This window comes from Haliotis cracherodii, unplaced genomic scaffold, assembly GCF_022045235.1.
Source record: "Haliotis cracherodii isolate W230 unplaced genomic scaffold, xgHalCrac1.p SCAF_3, whole genome shotgun sequence".
Lineage (NCBI taxonomy): Eukaryota > Metazoa > Mollusca > Gastropoda > Lepetellida > Haliotidae > Haliotis > Haliotis cracherodii.
The window spans coordinates 46,497,506-46,514,882 of NW_027266286.1; the positions used below are offsets into that span (position 1 = coordinate 46,497,506).

At 40.4% G+C, this 17,377-nt stretch overlaps 1 protein-coding gene across 1 annotated transcript; it reads right to left on the reverse strand.

Moving 5' to 3' along the window:
- Positions 1–3,018: 3,018 nt before the first annotated feature.
- LOC139475171 (uncharacterized) lies at positions 3,019–7,216 on the reverse strand. The gene is made up of 4 exons (XM_071258427.1): positions 7,163–7,216; positions 6,427–6,471; positions 4,888–4,996; positions 3,019–3,993 (listed from the first exon to the last, which is right to left on the reverse strand). The coding sequence occupies exon 4, from the start codon at positions 3,981–3,983 to the stop codon at positions 3,429–3,431; it is 555 nt and encodes a 184-aa protein (XP_071114528.1). The 5' UTR covers positions 3,984–3,993; positions 4,888–4,996; positions 6,427–6,471; positions 7,163–7,216; the 3' UTR covers positions 3,019–3,428.
- Positions 7,217–17,377: the final 10,161 nt, after the last annotated feature.

Genomic DNA, 17,377 nt, shown 5'->3' on the forward strand with positions numbered 1-17,377 from the left:
ACATAGCTGGTGTCCATAACCCGATAGAAATGGAACAATTACAATCGGGTGAGTATGGTTTTACGCCGCACTTAGCAATATTCAAGCAATATCACGGCGGGGGACACCAGAAATGGGCTTCACACATTGTACCCATGTTGGGAATCGAACCCGGGTCCTCGGCGTGACGAGCGAACGGTTTAACCACTAGGCTACCCGACCGCCCCCAATTACAATCGACTTTCGATTGTGTGGATAATTGGTAATGAGACTTCTGATAATTAACATCTTTTATTAGTACAAACTTACTGTTCGTTTTGTTACAGAGAAACACGATTATGCTGATGTGGTGTGCATACAGCTTTAACATTTGCAATTCAAGTTATTTCAAACAGTATCATGTCAGAGTTTCGAATATGCTGAGAAAAGATGGTAATGTGGCGAGGTTTGGTGAAGTGGGGTTCAACTTTATAGTCCACTGACATACAATACCCCGTTCAGACACATTATACTGACTCCGAGTCGGCCATTCCATGGCATATCCCATTAATGCCCAGTTTTTAACGTCTGTTGGTAGCGGATTGACACACCAGCATTCCGCTCTCTGAACAAACGATCTATCCACTACGCCACGGAGAGTGTCTTTGTGGTAAAGAATACTCAACCTCAACCTCGAGTCACACAATTGATGCATTAATAACAATGTTTGGATGAAGGCAATATTGGGAAACTTTCAGTTTCACAGTTTAGAAATAGTAGCGTTACACACTCTATACTACGATCCTTCTAATTGTATTGTCATACATTTACCTCGTTGTGGTTGAGATAGAATATATTATTTTTCAGTATGTTTGTATCAAACAGCCCGAATAACAGAGTGTCCCAATTCTTTTATATCCTTTGACAACCGTATCTGGTTCAACGTAATAATGTTGTGTGTGCCTGATAAAAGTTTGAGGGTAAAAAAGTTCTGAGCCTGACTAACTTTCAAGTATGGACAATAACAATGTGAACTAGTCAACATACATGTTGTACATTGCTAAAGTAGTTCATTGCACGTGTATTTGGTCTGTTGAGGCCGTTTGTATATTAGTTACAGCCAGTTGAACGTGACAGCAAGTGTATAGGGATAGGTGCCCTATTTATTCCACTGTTAAACGCTGAGCAGCTATGTTTAGGGCTCGGAGAACAAGCCGCGAACAAGCCTCCATCAATTAATATTCAATGAAGGAGACAGAAAAAACGTATACTGTCAGATAGACGTATTACCATTGCTGAACTTGAGGAAGACACGTGCACAGGTCTTAGCCATGGATCCATTGAAACTATCTTGAACATTTACAGATACATGTATATAAGATATCTGCTCGTTGGGTGCAAAAGTTTCTAAATTCTGATCTTAAGGGAAAAAGGAACTGACATAGCCAGAGAAGATTTAGAGCTAAATGAGGAGGATTGCGTCAAATTCAAGAAGAGATCAGTAACGGATGATGAAACATGGTTCTACCACTATCATCCCGAGTCAAAACGTCAATCCATGGAATGGCACCATTCCACTACTCCAGCACCAAAGAAATTCAAGTCTTCAAGATTAGTGAAGAAAGTCATGGCTACTGTATTCTGGTATGCAAAGGGTGTGATCCTTTTTGATTACTTAGAAATTCAAAAGACGGTTACCGGTACCTACTATGTTGATATGCTTCATCGCCTGAGAGATTCTATCAACGATAAGCGGCGAGTAGTGCTGACTGCTTCGTGGAAAGCGCGTTGACGACAAGGATGACCTCGAAGGTGCCGCGAATGGGTTTTTCTGGGTGGCTTCAGAAAACCTCTTCACTATCGATATGAGAAGTGTACTGAAAAGCAGGGAGATTATGTTGAAAAATATAATTAAAAACACTTTCACAAAATTATGTTTGTTTTATTAGTCAGGCTTAGAACCTTTTGTCCAGTCCCCGTATAACGTAATATTTTGAGAAACTACACCTTCCTTCGCTGATAAAGCACCTACCTGAATCGTAATATTACTCTTGGCACTGGGACACAAACCTTTTTTCCAACTACTCCGCATTGACTGCCCAGCTATATTTATTGTGTTTTTAATACAGATACCTTCGTTAAAAGCTATAGAAGCTTGGTAACAGAGGATGTACTTCGGAACTACACTTGATGACAAGGAACTACAAAAATGTTGCCATGTGTGTGCCAAGTCGCGTTAACTTTTTTATGCACGATGTCCTAGCGGTATGGACAGGAACAGAATATTTGTCAATGATGTCCATGACCCGAGTACACATTAAAGACATCCATGACTTCGTAAAGGTGATACGCCATGATTAAACTGAAGTAATGATCAAGGCGACATTAAGCTCCCACACTTACGTCATTGTCCCTTTGAGAATGCCTGAACTAAAACCAATGTACTCTATGCTTGCAGAATAGCTTTCCTTTTGTTATGCATTTACTTTGATGAGTGACCAAAATTGCGTTACCCATGCAAAAGAATGTTCATGGTAATTTTGTAGAAACATTGATTTGTTTGTAAAGTTCTATTCTTTGTTTCCTCAAGTAGACTTGTTTCGATTTACTTTGGATAATGTTTTCATTCGTTAAGACGATACTGGATCGATACCTTTAGTTCTTTTCAATTTCCTATTTGTACTATTCAGTGCTTAAATGCGCTTAAGATTGGCACAACACATATTCAAGACAAAACACAATATAGTATTTTATTATTTTAAACATACTTTCCCACAGTCAGCAATATTTAAGCTCTATCTCGGCGGCCTGTAAATAATATCTGTACCGAGCAAACCAGTATGACATTATAAACGTCCCAAGCGATAAATAATCAACCTTTTCACACGGACATTCGATCCTCACTAGAATCGGCTCTCACGTCGAGCATGAGATCAGGCAAGTCACTTATCATGTGAATTTGACAACGCAAAGAGAAACCCTGTCTGAAAAGTTTTATTCACCGAGAAATATGTTAATATATACATCCTTATGAAATATAACATAATCCTATTCCACACACCACATTGGTTTCTTGTCGACAAACCATGGTAGTAAACGATTTGTGATGCACATGTACATTATTCTGGCCTAGTAGTAAGATAATTACATAATGCTAAACATATTTCTCTTCCAATCTTCGCAATTCATGATATATAAAATTCAAGGTTTCGTTACAAATATGTAGGCTGTAGGAACATATTACTGTAATTCGTATCTCTTTCTGAAGCATTAAGTATCAATATAATTTGCGTTATCTAGTTTTGTCATTGAGTTACTACTTATGACGATTTATTGTCAATCATGTATATCTACGCTTGTTGACAGCATAACTTTGATCTTATACCACAAGTGTTCAAATATAAAGGATTTCACTTTGATGGATTTACCTATTGTATTGGTCTAGCAAAGGTATAGTCACAAGAACAATCTCACATATTCCCTGCAGTGTCGTAAGGTGAACCAAGCGTGTTCAACCCCGTGGTTCCCCTAGAGAAGTGATCATAGTTGTCTTCGTCAGGGTTTTGGACGATTCTACTCAGCTGTGTTACTGCTTTTGTAGCAGAAGCAGCAGTGTCGTAGTCATTCTGGAATGTTTCGGTTGTCGTCTTTTGAAAAAGATTGTAACCATACTCATCTTCTCCAATACGACCTTCTGTGTTTGTGGGTTGAGTAACTGAGGCTGTTGTATCATAGGTACTGGTCAGTGGGGCTGGTTTGTCCCCAATTTGATCATAATCGCAATCAGTAACAAATGCTGCTGAGTCGCTAGCATTGTTTCTTCCAGCTGGTTCACTGGTGGAATAAGTGTCTGGTAGAGGTGCCATACCATCGACAGTAGCATAATCATAATCACTTGGAGTGTTTTGTGCCTTCAGATTTCCTCTGTCATTGTCATTACTCTGTGGGATATTACTGGCCAAACAATATGTATTGTCAGTCTTTACAACACGGGGATTGTGTGTTTTCTTCTCAGTATCTTGCATACGTTGTCTCCTGAAAATACGATGGCATAATAAATGTTTAGGCGTATGGTTCTAAAATAAATTATATGTAATACACATGTACTTCGAAAAATATGCACATTCTAGGAATCAACATATTTTTTATTATACACATAGCTTGTCTGAACACTTGTGTTCTTCAACATTTCAAGGCAACCAGCTTTAGAAAAATGATGTAAATGAGTTTGAAATACATACGTAATTATTAATACTAAAGCAGAATGTTGATTTCATTAGCATTAGCTCATTCAAATCAAATAAACATGTCAGCGTTTCACGAACTAATTCTCCGTATCCTGTACACACCTGCATATTGTGCACTGGGTTTCTGTGTAATGTAAGTTTCTTTTTTGAGAACGCAGCTTTTACAGACCGTCTTCTCCCCAGTATCAAGTGCACTACATGTTTAGTGTCCCCGTGCGTATTCCCAGTTAGAATAGGTCCCCAGTATTCTATGCTGATTGTATGTGGCGACCACATGTATCGATGTAGTCAGGTTCGGAGATTCGGTTGATCGTACCGTAGGCGTGGAGCGTTTGCTCACAATATCAATCACTAGATTGCTTGGTCCAGCTTAGATTATTTAAATATACATGTACCTGGAATACTGCTTTGTGTGGCGTTAAACAAACAAAAGAGTCAAGCGAATCATGTATGTCTCGATATAATTTGAGAGTTTCATTTTGAAGTGTGCTTTGCTTGACATTTCCTATATCATAATCAATTATTATTCTATACTTTTCGTTTAAGATGTTTCCTATTCTTAGGACTGAGTGTATGGATGAAGTGCCACATCAGTATGTATATGTGTACTTGACCGAACCATATCACAAACATTACATGAACACATTTACTTTTATGTGCAATGCAGAAATGTGATAATTACCTTTTCCGAATAAGCCTCACCAACACAAACGTTGCCACTGATGCTGCGAGGACTGAGACCACAACTCCACCAATAATTGCACCAGTATTTGTTGTAGTTTCAATTTGTCCTGGGACAAGGTGAAGAATAAACTGAATATTAAAATCACTTGATTTAAGTATAAATAAAGTAGTTAATAGCTCATATTTGTAATGGAAGAATGTGTCAAGTCAAACATCAACTTTAATGTACACTGTACATGAAGATGCTTGCATAAAACCTGTCGAAACACGCAAAATGTTGAAGAAAAGCCCCCCCAAAAGCTTCCTGGATGTTTGGATGAGGCGACTGATTGTTCATTCAACTAAGTAGCTGTTGACTAGTCTAGTGATTAAAGACCCGGGTTTCATTCTAGAGTATTGTTTTACTCCGCTTTTAGCAATATTCCAGCAATATCACGACGGAAAACACCAGAAATGGGCTTTGTATCCATGTGGGGAATAGAACCCGGGGCTTCGACGTGACCAGACAATCCAGGGATTGACATCATGAGCATCGCTCCACGCAATTGGGATACGATTTCATGCATCAACCAAGTCAGCGAGCCTGACCACCCGATCCCGTGAGTCGCCTCTTACGACAAGCTCAGTCCCAACCAGTTGGAGCCTATGCACAAAACCGAACGGGGACACAAAGAGCTCCCCATTTAGAACCAGTGAATAGTCCTATTGTAAAATGTTATAACAATGGCAAGTCGAGGTAACACTGCCATTGTGTAGCAATGTCGCCGGACATGTTTGAGACCTGACATCGGGGTTTTGTTTTATAGCCCTGGGCCCACTTGCACAAAGCAATCTTAGCGCTAAGATGATCATAACTCCCATACTTTAGCATAGGCTTACAATAGTCTTAGCGCTAAGATCGTTTTGTGCAAGTGGGCCCTGGTATTTCTCTATAAAACCGAAACTACCGCATGTGTACCATTAGTAATGCAAACATGTATAGTCCACATTCCGATAACAGCAAGGCAGGTTCATTTTTAAATCGACACACACATTCCTCACTACGACCTACTCTGATTTCTCTTACGTAATACATATTTTCCGTCAAAGAGTGAAACTACTTATTCTATTTCATAGTTTTATTGCATGATGTTTCAAAACATTTTATTTAACTGACATACATAAATAAATATATACCGTCTATTTATTTCCAGTTATTTCGTTACAAATGTTTGTTCTGTGGAGTGCTAACAACACCTCATATACATGTACCTGCTGCTGTAGTTGTGCTTTCGTCTGTGATCCATGATGAACTGATATTGTTTCTTGTTATCGTTGTTAATCCACTCGTGTTTGCATTAAAAAAATATGTTTATCTTAGATTCGTTTATTAAGGAATTATGTTTCTGAAATATATATGTAAGACAATTGTCCACACCAGCTTGTGGCCAGAAATTGTTCACGATGCATTAGGCTTAAGAAGAATTTCATATGCAAGTTGAAAATGAATCATACAGCAAAGAGAACAACATATTCACTTCTTGGAATTACACCTTACCTTTAGTTTGCACTTGTTCACACGTGTTGTTGAACGGGGTGGATGCTGAAATTGGAGAGACTAACCTGTTTACACCACACATAAAACGCATGTTTACAAAAGCGACACAACATTTAGTGACCGTAAGAAATCTCTGCTAAAAGCAGCGTCCAGCTGACTTATTCCAGGACCAAATCATAATTTTTATGCACATGTTTATGAATCACTATCATTTAGTGATGGTACCAGGTGAAGTCATGCGATTCAACTCCAAGGTCAGACTACATGCGCCAACGTTTAGCAGAAATAATAATAATAATAATAATAATAATAATGATAATAATATCATCAACAATTACAGCGATGTCGCTATTTAGCTTGCTTTAATACCGCTTCGTGTTCTAACTTTTATACTGGCAGATACAATACCTTGCAGTCATAATACGAAACAGTATCATAGTTGATGCCACTTGCATTGTTTGGCACAGGCAAACATGAATTGTATTAAGTCCTGATAAAAAATGAACATATACTACCTTTAAAAGATGACGTAACCAAAGTAGGGGAAATCACCCACCCACCCACCCACCCACTCACCCAAAATACAAAAAACAACAAAAAAAACAACAACAACACACACACACATTCTCGGTTTTGACACGTTCTGAACACGTTCGCATTTAATTAAATCTTTTTGTTTCTAAAACAGAAATAACTAAACCCATTTCTGCAAACAATACTATCAAAATACACTTACTTTTAATACATTGATATTTCAAAACAGAGAACGTTCGATTTACGCCTCGCCAGGGAGCAGAATACACACACTCTGTCTGGGTAGAGCATCTGTCGAAGATGGGGGCCAGCTCTTCGTTGCTGAACCTGTGATATCCATGTTCTGTCAAGCCTTCCGGATTCAGACTACAATTAGTGACACCTCCTCCACACTCTGTATTGTCAGTGTAGTAGGCGTCGCAGATGGAGATCGTTTTTTGGGTGTTGCTGCAGCTGAGGAAGTGCCGAGTACAGGAGAAGCCAGAAACACCATAGCAAGCCTTACTGGTCTGTACTGTAGACACTGCATTAATGAAGTAGTATGGTATATATAGTTACAGCAGTTATCAGTTTAGACCAGCATTCTCAACATGAATGAATCATATGTGTACGTCGAATTTCATAAACTAGCAGACATGCTATGAGGAATGATATTTATTTTAACCGCGTTGGCTAAGATTGTATTTACAAGTTTCATCTTAGAGGTCAAATGTATTAACTAAAATTGAAACGTTCTGATACACCGATGTATCCCAATATTAAACTCAATAGAAAGATTCTGTATCGATGCTATCGTTTCGCAAATATTGACAGAAGCGGATGACCTCGCCTAGGTGAACACTTCCAAGCTGACTGTTGTTCATTTCCCGATGAACGTCAGTATGTCACGTAATTAAGTTATCAATCGCGCGGAGACATACAGAACTACTCTAGGGGAATTCCTCAATGTCTAAAAATAACATTAAAATATATTAGGGAAAAAACTGAGAGCGACATCAATTTAGGCTATGAATGATGCAGGCTTTGAAGTCAGACAGATAATGTATGTGTCGGGTAGCCGAAATGAAGCGTCCATTCGAAGCTATAACAGAGAATGCTCAACTTACCAAGAGAAATCCCCGAGCCTCAGTAAATCCAACCGCGATCCCCGTAATCAGCAGTCGTATTATGACTCAAACACACACCGAAAGTTCACAGAACGTTAGTATGTATCCATTTTCAGCATGAGTCGGGTATAGATTTCTTTCAAATTCCAACGCTAACTTTACTGGGTGCAACTCGTGTTTCATTTTCTGCTGTTTGTAAAACCAAGGGATGTCACTCCAAATGCAATGTTTGGGACGGATGACGTCACGACGTCACGACTCTCCGCGGTGATATAGTTCAATTTCAATGATTAAAGTTTGATGTTTAATGGATTGTTTTGTTATGATTTATGTATCTGTCAATATAAGGATTGAAGTTGTATTTGTTGACGTTCATCAGCTGATGAAGACAGTACCTCACGTGAGCAAATTTACCATGAAGCGTTCCCGCATCATGGAATTTGCTCACGTGAGACACTGTCTTCATCAGCCGATGAACGTCAACAAAAAGCTGGCACGCCGTGATTAACTGGAACACTGTTAAAAGCGGCGTTAAACCCAACTCACTCACTCACTCATAATAAATTTCTGATCAAAGCTGAGTCCATTGTATGACTAGATCATGTATTTATGAATCACTGTGGGCATCAAAAACAAGGCCACATCGGCCACATAACACTTTTCTTAACGGAGCTTTGTCACAGAAGCTAAGGAACAAATGTATTTAATATCCCGTTTGTCGCCTACTGTCACAGTGTTAACAGCGAAGCGGTACAACTAATTTTCCGATAAAAGCAGTTGTCCTGACCTGTATTAACCGAGTGAAGGGTGAAACATAAAACTGTGATACATTTCCAACATCTCAAACACGAAGACATTTGTTGGCATTCAACTTGCCATGGTGAGGTCGTCTACAAAGAAGTAAAATCATAGCACGAGACACGGGTGTCCTAATTCACATTCGCGTTCGAGACCGAGGTATATGTGAAAACAATCTTTTGTGCAAACACCCATATCTCCTTACTCTGCAGCTATATGCTATCTGTGGTTCAGCACTAAGTGTCATGTAAAGCGCATCAATGTAAAGTTTTACATGCCAGTTACGAATGCTCTGATCTGTTGTGCAGTTGAATAGGTCAAGGCTATATAAGATAAACATCATGGAGAGATGTAGAAAGGCTTTTAAATGACATTCACAAGAATAAGTGACGCATGAAATTGAAAGCAGGACGTTATTTCTGCTTTTACAAATTCACCCCCTCAGACATAAATGAAGAATAAATGTGACTTTCGCATTCATATATTACACTACTCGTTCAAATGTTGTATCTTGTGACATTGACCTTCTTCTGACGCACCTATATCGTCACGTGGAACATTCCATAGTAGGGTATACTGAGTTATTATTTGCGTCTTCGTAAGTGTCTATGACAAAGATCTAAAAGCTTCATCGTACACGTCAGCTGGATGCTGACATAATGCCCCTGTAGAGGACTTTAGCGTCACTCTTGTTTTTTCATATTCTGTGCTGATATTTGCAAAATACGCATGTCACAACAAACAAATGGAATCTTGTAAAGGCAGTACGTCTTAGATGCGAAGTTGGGGGCCTCACTACAAAATTCTGTGCAGTCCTGGCCTTCGAGCTTTCGTGCGTAGTGTGTCAATGATATTAATATATATTTACTACTATTATTTACAGAATTGATCCTGCAGGTTATCACGGTTGTCACACAATATGTTGTGTGTGACAAATGTAACGTACGTATTTGTTCAGTTTTATATTCCCTTTCGTTTCAAAGACACTTAATTCAATACCTTTTATGCACCGATATATATTCTGCAAAAAACGAAATCCAAAAGTAGTAAAACCGTGAATATCTGAAACCGTGCTGCTGACATCAATACAAAATTAATGCGAAAATTGAATTGGTCATTTCTGCATGGACTGGGATTGACTTGCGCTGAAAGAATGAGGTACTGCACACGTGCAACATCACTTGTTGAGCAATAACAATTTTGGGTTTTCATTTGCATTCCATCACAATCAAACAGCAAGTGATAAGCGAAAACATGCCACGACTAACGGAAGCCAAACGCAACAACTCCACCGGCGACTGCAAACAGGAGAATCATCTTCAGCTGAACCGTTATCAGACACAGGGGACAAAACTTCCCCGATCCTGTCGAACACGTATCACTTCTAGAGTACAGGAAAGATTCATACGACTGCGGCAACACTAGGATTGCGTAGGAAATCAACCCAGACAGTGAGGAACCGTTTTCGCGCTGAAGGTATTTGCGCCAGACGAACAGTTCGAGGTGTCATATCGCCGGGCGCGACGTCAATGGTGTCACGGCCACAGAGTAAATGTGATGGACACAAGTTTAGATTTATGCTTCTCCTTGCGAATAGTCGGCGTCGTGTTAACTGGCGTCGGGGGGAACGTTATGCACGTAACTGCATACAGGAAGTGGACGGATTTGGTGGTGTTATTGGGAAACCACACTTGTATAACAAACTCGGTGCAAGTTCTGGCGGTTTGACGGTTCTTCGGCCACACGTCCTTCCCATTATGCATTACCCATTAGAGATCTGATTCATACATGTATATACTGAACAGCATTGAAAACGCACAAGAAATAAATCTTGAAATATTAAAAAAACAGCTTGAGCAATGACCGATTTTGATTAGAAAAGACATAGACGGATTATTAGGAAAGACGATAAAGGAAACAGGAATACCACACAGTAATTACAATTACGTCATCAGTGTAAGGAAGACACAACGCATTAAAATGAAGAGTCAATATCTGGTATGTCCGCCATTGACAGCAACACAGGCCATGCAATGTCTTCTCATAAGTCTGCGAATAGCGTTCTGGGACATTCCACTCTTGACGTAGTGTATCTTCAAGTTCTCTCAGGTTCTGTACTTGCGGACGACGTGAGAGGCGTTGACCCAGGTAATCCCACAGATGTTCAATTGGCGATAGATCGGGTGACAGGGCTAGCCATGGAAGCAGAGGCACATTATTGTTCGCTAGGTACTGTGTTGAAACACGTGCTGTGTGCGCTCTTGCATTATCTTGCTGGAAGGTGTGCATATCCTGGTGCTGATGAAAGAATGGGATGACGTGATTTGTCAATATGTTATTCCTGTAGTAAAGGGCATTACCTCTTCAACGACAAACATGGAGCTCTGTTCGATGGTTATGACTGATGCCGCCCCACACCATGACACTCCCTCCCCCAAATCGATCTGTCTGTACAACACAGTCATTGTGGTAACGTTCTCCACGTCGACGCCACACTCGCAGTCGACCGTCAGCATTCCGTAAATAAAAACGGGACTCATCAGAGAACAGCACACCATGCCACTGCCGCAATCTCCAATGACGATGCCTTTTGGCCCAACGCAGACGTTCATTTCGATGTCGATCAGTGAGTATGGGTCCAACATATGGACGTCGAGCACGTAGCCCTGCTGAGCGGAGACGTCGACGTACGGTGTCAGCACTGATCAATTACGTCGGCATTGTACGGTTGCTGCAGTCCTGGTAGCCGGAAGTGTACGATCACGAAGATGCCGACGAACAATATGGCGATCCTGACGTGGTGTAGTTACACGACGTTGACCCGGACATGGTCGATCTCTGGTGGTTCTTGTCTGCTGGTATCAGCTCAGTAGCCTGAGGACTGTTGAATGATGGAATTGAAACCGTTGTGCAACGACTCTACTTGACGTACCAACTTGAAGCATGCCCAAGGCACGTTCACGTTCCTCTACTGTTAATCTTGGCATTTTTTTGTGTCAGTACCCTTTACGTCTGCAGCAACCAGTGATGTGGCTTTTAAAAGTGTGTGTGGCTTTTTATAGCCCTATTATGCATGCTTCCCCATGTAACAAAAAACGTTTTCCATGATGTGCACGCAATTTGTTGCGTTTTGGCGATTTCGCTCACAAAACAAAATTAGGAATGTGTTTTGACGAGCTGTTCTTCTTCATGCTTCGTTCAGAACGTCGTATATTACTCATTCACTTATATATTTTCATATGATTTAAAACCGGATAAAAATACATCCATTTTCATGGTGGTGCGTTTTCAATGCTGTTCAGTAGGTGAATATGTTGAATGTTTCCAAAATTGGTTAAGTCAGTGCTGGGTGTGATTGGAAGAAATCAGAAATTGAAAAAGAGGAAACATTTCGTTTGGGTGGGTTACCGGCTTGTGACAGACATTTTATGTTTTGTCACCATTTTTAGTAAATGCTACCAAATTAGGGATATGTCTCGAAGTCAAAAATTACCACCACCAGACTAATCGACCTGGGTCAAGTAAATAAACGTCACAAACCTCATTTCCACAATGTTGCATCTCCCACTATAATCAGAGTCGATTGTACTTTTCCAGGTGTATCATAAGCATGTGTTCGTCATTGCTATACTCCCATATTAAGCTGTCACGATATTTGCAATACCGCTAGTTCCCTTTCAGACGGAATAATTAATCTCAAAATATATTTTTTAACAGCCATTAGATTTCGAATTCCATCAGTATCTGAAATGTCTCTTTTGTATATTCTTACACAGTGTACATACATAAATTACACATACTAACCAAGCACAATAAATACTGTTTATATAATACAAGGAATATGTATATCAGCATCAGTCAGCCTTTATTAACCGGTTTGTATCGAACTTTAACAGTTTATTTGTCCTCTATGTCAGCAAGATTACTTCCATTAATACTATTACTGCTAAATGTTATGCAGTCAGTATAACGAAATTCGGACAACTATTTCCAGATGACGTTTTGTTGATGTTGGATAATAAATACACCATCTTATTTAATAGTCATAGTACAATTCAGTGTAACTACCGCACTATCACTGCTCCTGTTGAGATATCATACTTTGTTTAACACCATGAACATTATACAGCTACAAACATAACCATTATAATTTGAAAAGCCAAAGTATTTAATTGTAGGGGCGGGGGTGTAACCTACTGGTTAAAAAGTTCGCTCGTGAAGGCCCAAGGTCGATTCCCCATATGGGTACAGTGTGGTGCGTCCCTCGCCATGATATTGCATGAATATAACAAAGAGTGGCGTACAGCCACACTCACTCATTTATATACTGTAACTACGATATGTCTGTTAGTGTTAGTGCAACATGTCTGGACCGGAAAGTTGCAGCATCACATGCGCCAATCCGCTTTTTGATAACTGATAAACGGGACGACCGTGAGTGACAGACAAGCATTTGTATGACGTACCAGGATGTTATGAGATAATAGCTCAAAACCGATGTGGCTGCGTGCTCAGTTAACCAGGTCACTGATACCAATGACTACTGATTTCTGCACAATCACAAGAGAAACGACATTTCGCTGGGGTTTTTTTTTGTATGTGGTAGTGTCAAGAGTTTTGCTCTAAACGCTTCTATCTCCTCTGACTGGAATTCCATAATGCCATATATCGTCATGAAAAGACGATTGACGTGTTTACATCCATACACAGTCAGGGAAGTAAGTACCAATGTCACAACCAGGAAAATGTATAATGAATAGGAGTATGTATAAAACAGATGAGTCTGGAAACCTTTACCAGTAATAGGTTTTAAATACCAAAATGTTTACATTTCTCTCAAAGAAAGACATATAACGGATACTAAACGGTTGACGTCCAACATGTGATGAAAATCCTCATTGTGACGATATACCAGATATCCCGTAATAATAGCGCGCGACGACATGATATAAAATGAGATTTCATATGAGATCAACAATGTGACTCACCATTAAGACATCATGTACATAACTACATTTTCAAACACCCCCAAGTAAGAAATCAACACAATAGCCAGCTGGTCTCTTACCACCTCACTTATTATCGTATTGAAGCAACTCATTTCCACTAGCTTTCTGTAAGAGGTCACTGTAAAGATGTCCCAGTAATTAGAATCCATTAAAACCTCACCTGCATGAGTCGCTTGAAGCATGTAGAACACACAGGCGATCGCAATGTGACTCCAGTAGTTCATGGTCGCAGTGGGAGTATTTCACTCTCCCTCTTCTAAGGTAGGGAGTTGTAAAAGGCGAAGGAAAGTCACAGTACCGCGCGTTTGCTGTATATTTCTGCCCACTTCAAACTGGGTGTGCATAGCAATGACACTACGTAATTATATAATTCCACACAGGGAACGAGCGCGTCTTTTCAGTAAAGCTCTTTTAGAAAGTAGCCCAGAAGTCGGAAACAACGCACTTCGCTTTGCACAGTGCCGTCCTTTAGGACCTTGGGTTCGATATAAAAATACCCCATGACAATAACCCTTTGATTGTAAGCAGAATACATGTGTTCGTGAGTTTCCCCAAAGAAGTAAACATCTAAGGCTTACATCACTTTGGGCTTCGTTCCATGTTAAACTCGCAAGTCGACACATAACCAAAATACTAATGTAATGTTCAAAGCCGCATGAAAAACCTCTCACCCTTTCAACTATCCATATACATATTCATATGATTGTTAGACACAGCATAGACATGCCCCTGATCTCACGTTCTGTGGTTTTAATGTTAACTTGCACAAAACTTTAGATAGTAGTATTATCCTTTATCTGAACAGGGTCAAGACAAAACACCTGAACCTTAACATTCGGGGCGTTTAGCTCAATCGTTCCCACAGACCCAGACTATTAATGAATCATGAATATGAAGGGACATCTAATAATTCTCCGAGGGAATATTTCAGTTTTAAATTGTCAGCTTTACAGAGAAATACAGCAAGTAAAAGACGTTTACGACCCCTGAGAAACCCACCAGCACGTACACATAATGCTGTGAGAACAGCTATTATAATAAGGGAGAATCGGGGATACCAAACCATGATGAGCGAAATCACGATCGAGTTGAGTAACTCATAACATACAAATATACTCACACGCAAAAGAAACGCAAGTGGTTTTAAGCAAATAGGTAACAAACACGGAACCATAAATTGATACGAGATTTAGCATGTAGTGACGCCTGATGGTGTTATCAACATTCTTGGTTGCATTTTGGAATCCCCGAGTAAAAACGCAACATAAAAAACGAATCGCCAAAACGCACCATTTCAATGAATATGTGGGTATCATGCACCCATTTCTCGCAAAATGTAGTGGGTATAAAACTGTTGCCGATTCTTGGACCTGCCTCTACTTTGTCAACAATGCCAACAAAACTCAAATTCAGAGAAACCAGGCTATCGGACGTTTGGAAGCTGGAGAGTCTGTTAACACAACCACAATTTACCGTCTCCTGCATCGATACAATGCCACACAGACCACAGATAACCTTCCTCGGGTCGGTCGTCCTAGGGTCACCACACCTCGACAAGATCGGCAGATTACCCGTCAACACCAGCGACATCCGTTCCTAACTGCAAGTGAAAGTGCCCGACAGAACATAGGAACACATAATCGACACATTAGCCGGGACACTGTGATCCGACGTCTCCGTTCCAACAACCTCAGATGTCGCCGACCAGCACGTCGTCCTGTTCTCCAACCACGGCATCGACATGCACGACTTCAGTGGGCACAGGGTCATCACAATTGGCGTCATGGTGAGTGGAAGCATGTCATCTGCACTGATGAAAGTAGCTTTTGTGACTCCCATGCAGACTGAAGAGTCAGAATTTAGCGGCGTCGAGGTGATCGTTTCGCTGACAGAAACGTTGTGGAAAGGGATCCATGGGGTGGACCTAGCGTCATGATATGGGCAGGGATTGGACTTAATGCGAGACTTGGACCCATGTGCTTTCTGAATGTTGGTCAAGGTCGGGGACTCGGCGTCACTGCTCAGCGGTATATCGACCAAGTGATCAGACCCCACGTTGTTCAATTTTTTGCACATCAACAACACATTTTCCAGCAGGACAACGCTCGTCCCCATGTTGCCAGAGCTACCATGGCCTTTCTGCAACAACACAACATCCGTGTTCTACCGTGGCCATCCCTCAGCCCTGATCTGAACCCCATCGAACACTTGTGGGATGAGGTTCAAAGGCGTCTGCACCATGTGCACCCAGTCCCTACACCCGCATATGAACTACGCACAGCTGCTCTGGATGTGTGCAGGAGGATCCATAGGGCCTTCACAAATCGCATGATCCACTCAATGTACAGGAGATGTGTGGCAGTGATCAATGCTAACGGTGGTCACACCAGGTATTGTCTGACATTTTGGGTATTGACCCGAAACTGAGTAAGCCCTTTTCATTTGAAAAAAAAAACAATTAGGTCATCTGCCTTTTAATCCATTAAACTGTCTTCAGTCATTTTTTTGTCAATCTTGCCAATATAGTATTTCTTGTCTTTACTGTTGAAAATAAATAACATGTATACTGCATACCCGACTTGCGTTTCTTTTGCGTGTGAGTATAGAATCGTGGCGCATTGGACTACTGTGACCGTGCCCTATAATTCGGCTAAACATTGGCTTTATCACCTTTTTTGATAACGGAGCTTTGTCACAGGAGTGCAGGCACTATATATTCAATATCCCTTTGTCGTCTACTGACACATTTTGAGGGATTGGAGGGTGACGCATAATACTGTTTACTAATATATTTCCAACAGCTCATACACATAGTCATTGCGTTGACATTTGTTCCAACATGTTCAGGTCGCCTACATGCACATCCAACCGTAAAATGTTTTTCTCACTGGTACTTAAACACGGTTGTATTGTCCAATGTGCATGCAAAATCGTACAGACACCGTTCTCTACCAGAAAATGACGATTTTAGTACTTTGAAAGAAGCCTTGCGAAGACTACAGACTGTCACGCAAAACATACGTTCGGACATCGATGTGTCTTCATTTAAATAAACTATGAATAGTGATCGAGAAATATAAAACGAGAAACCTCAGACAAACTACAAGGCGTCAGATGTTATAAATTATTTCACGATATATCCTGAAATATGAGGCAATTATGTTCAAACTGGCCAAATATTGCGCACATGGAATTGCAGGACAATTAATCCCATAGCTAAACCATGTGGAAACAGTAACAGCAAAGATCCTCTCAGTTATAGATGTTTGACAGTAGTATAAACACCATCGAAGATATGCTGAATTTATCAACCGTAGGTTGTTTAAATGCTTAGATATTGAAGATAGACTCGTAGATGAACAAAACTGATCTGATTCAGGAAAGGAAGATCATTCCTCGACCACATATGCAGCACCAAAACAGAAAGAATGCTTAGAAAACTTGCTAAGGTGGTTGATATCCGAAAGGCTTCTGACTTCGTGAATTCTATTGTTTAGGCTTATC

Coding starts and splice junctions, on each gene's coding strand:
- LOC139475171 (XM_071258427.1), bottom strand. CDS start 3,983: ATGCAAGATACTGAGAAGAAAACACACAATCCCCGTGTTGTAAAGACT.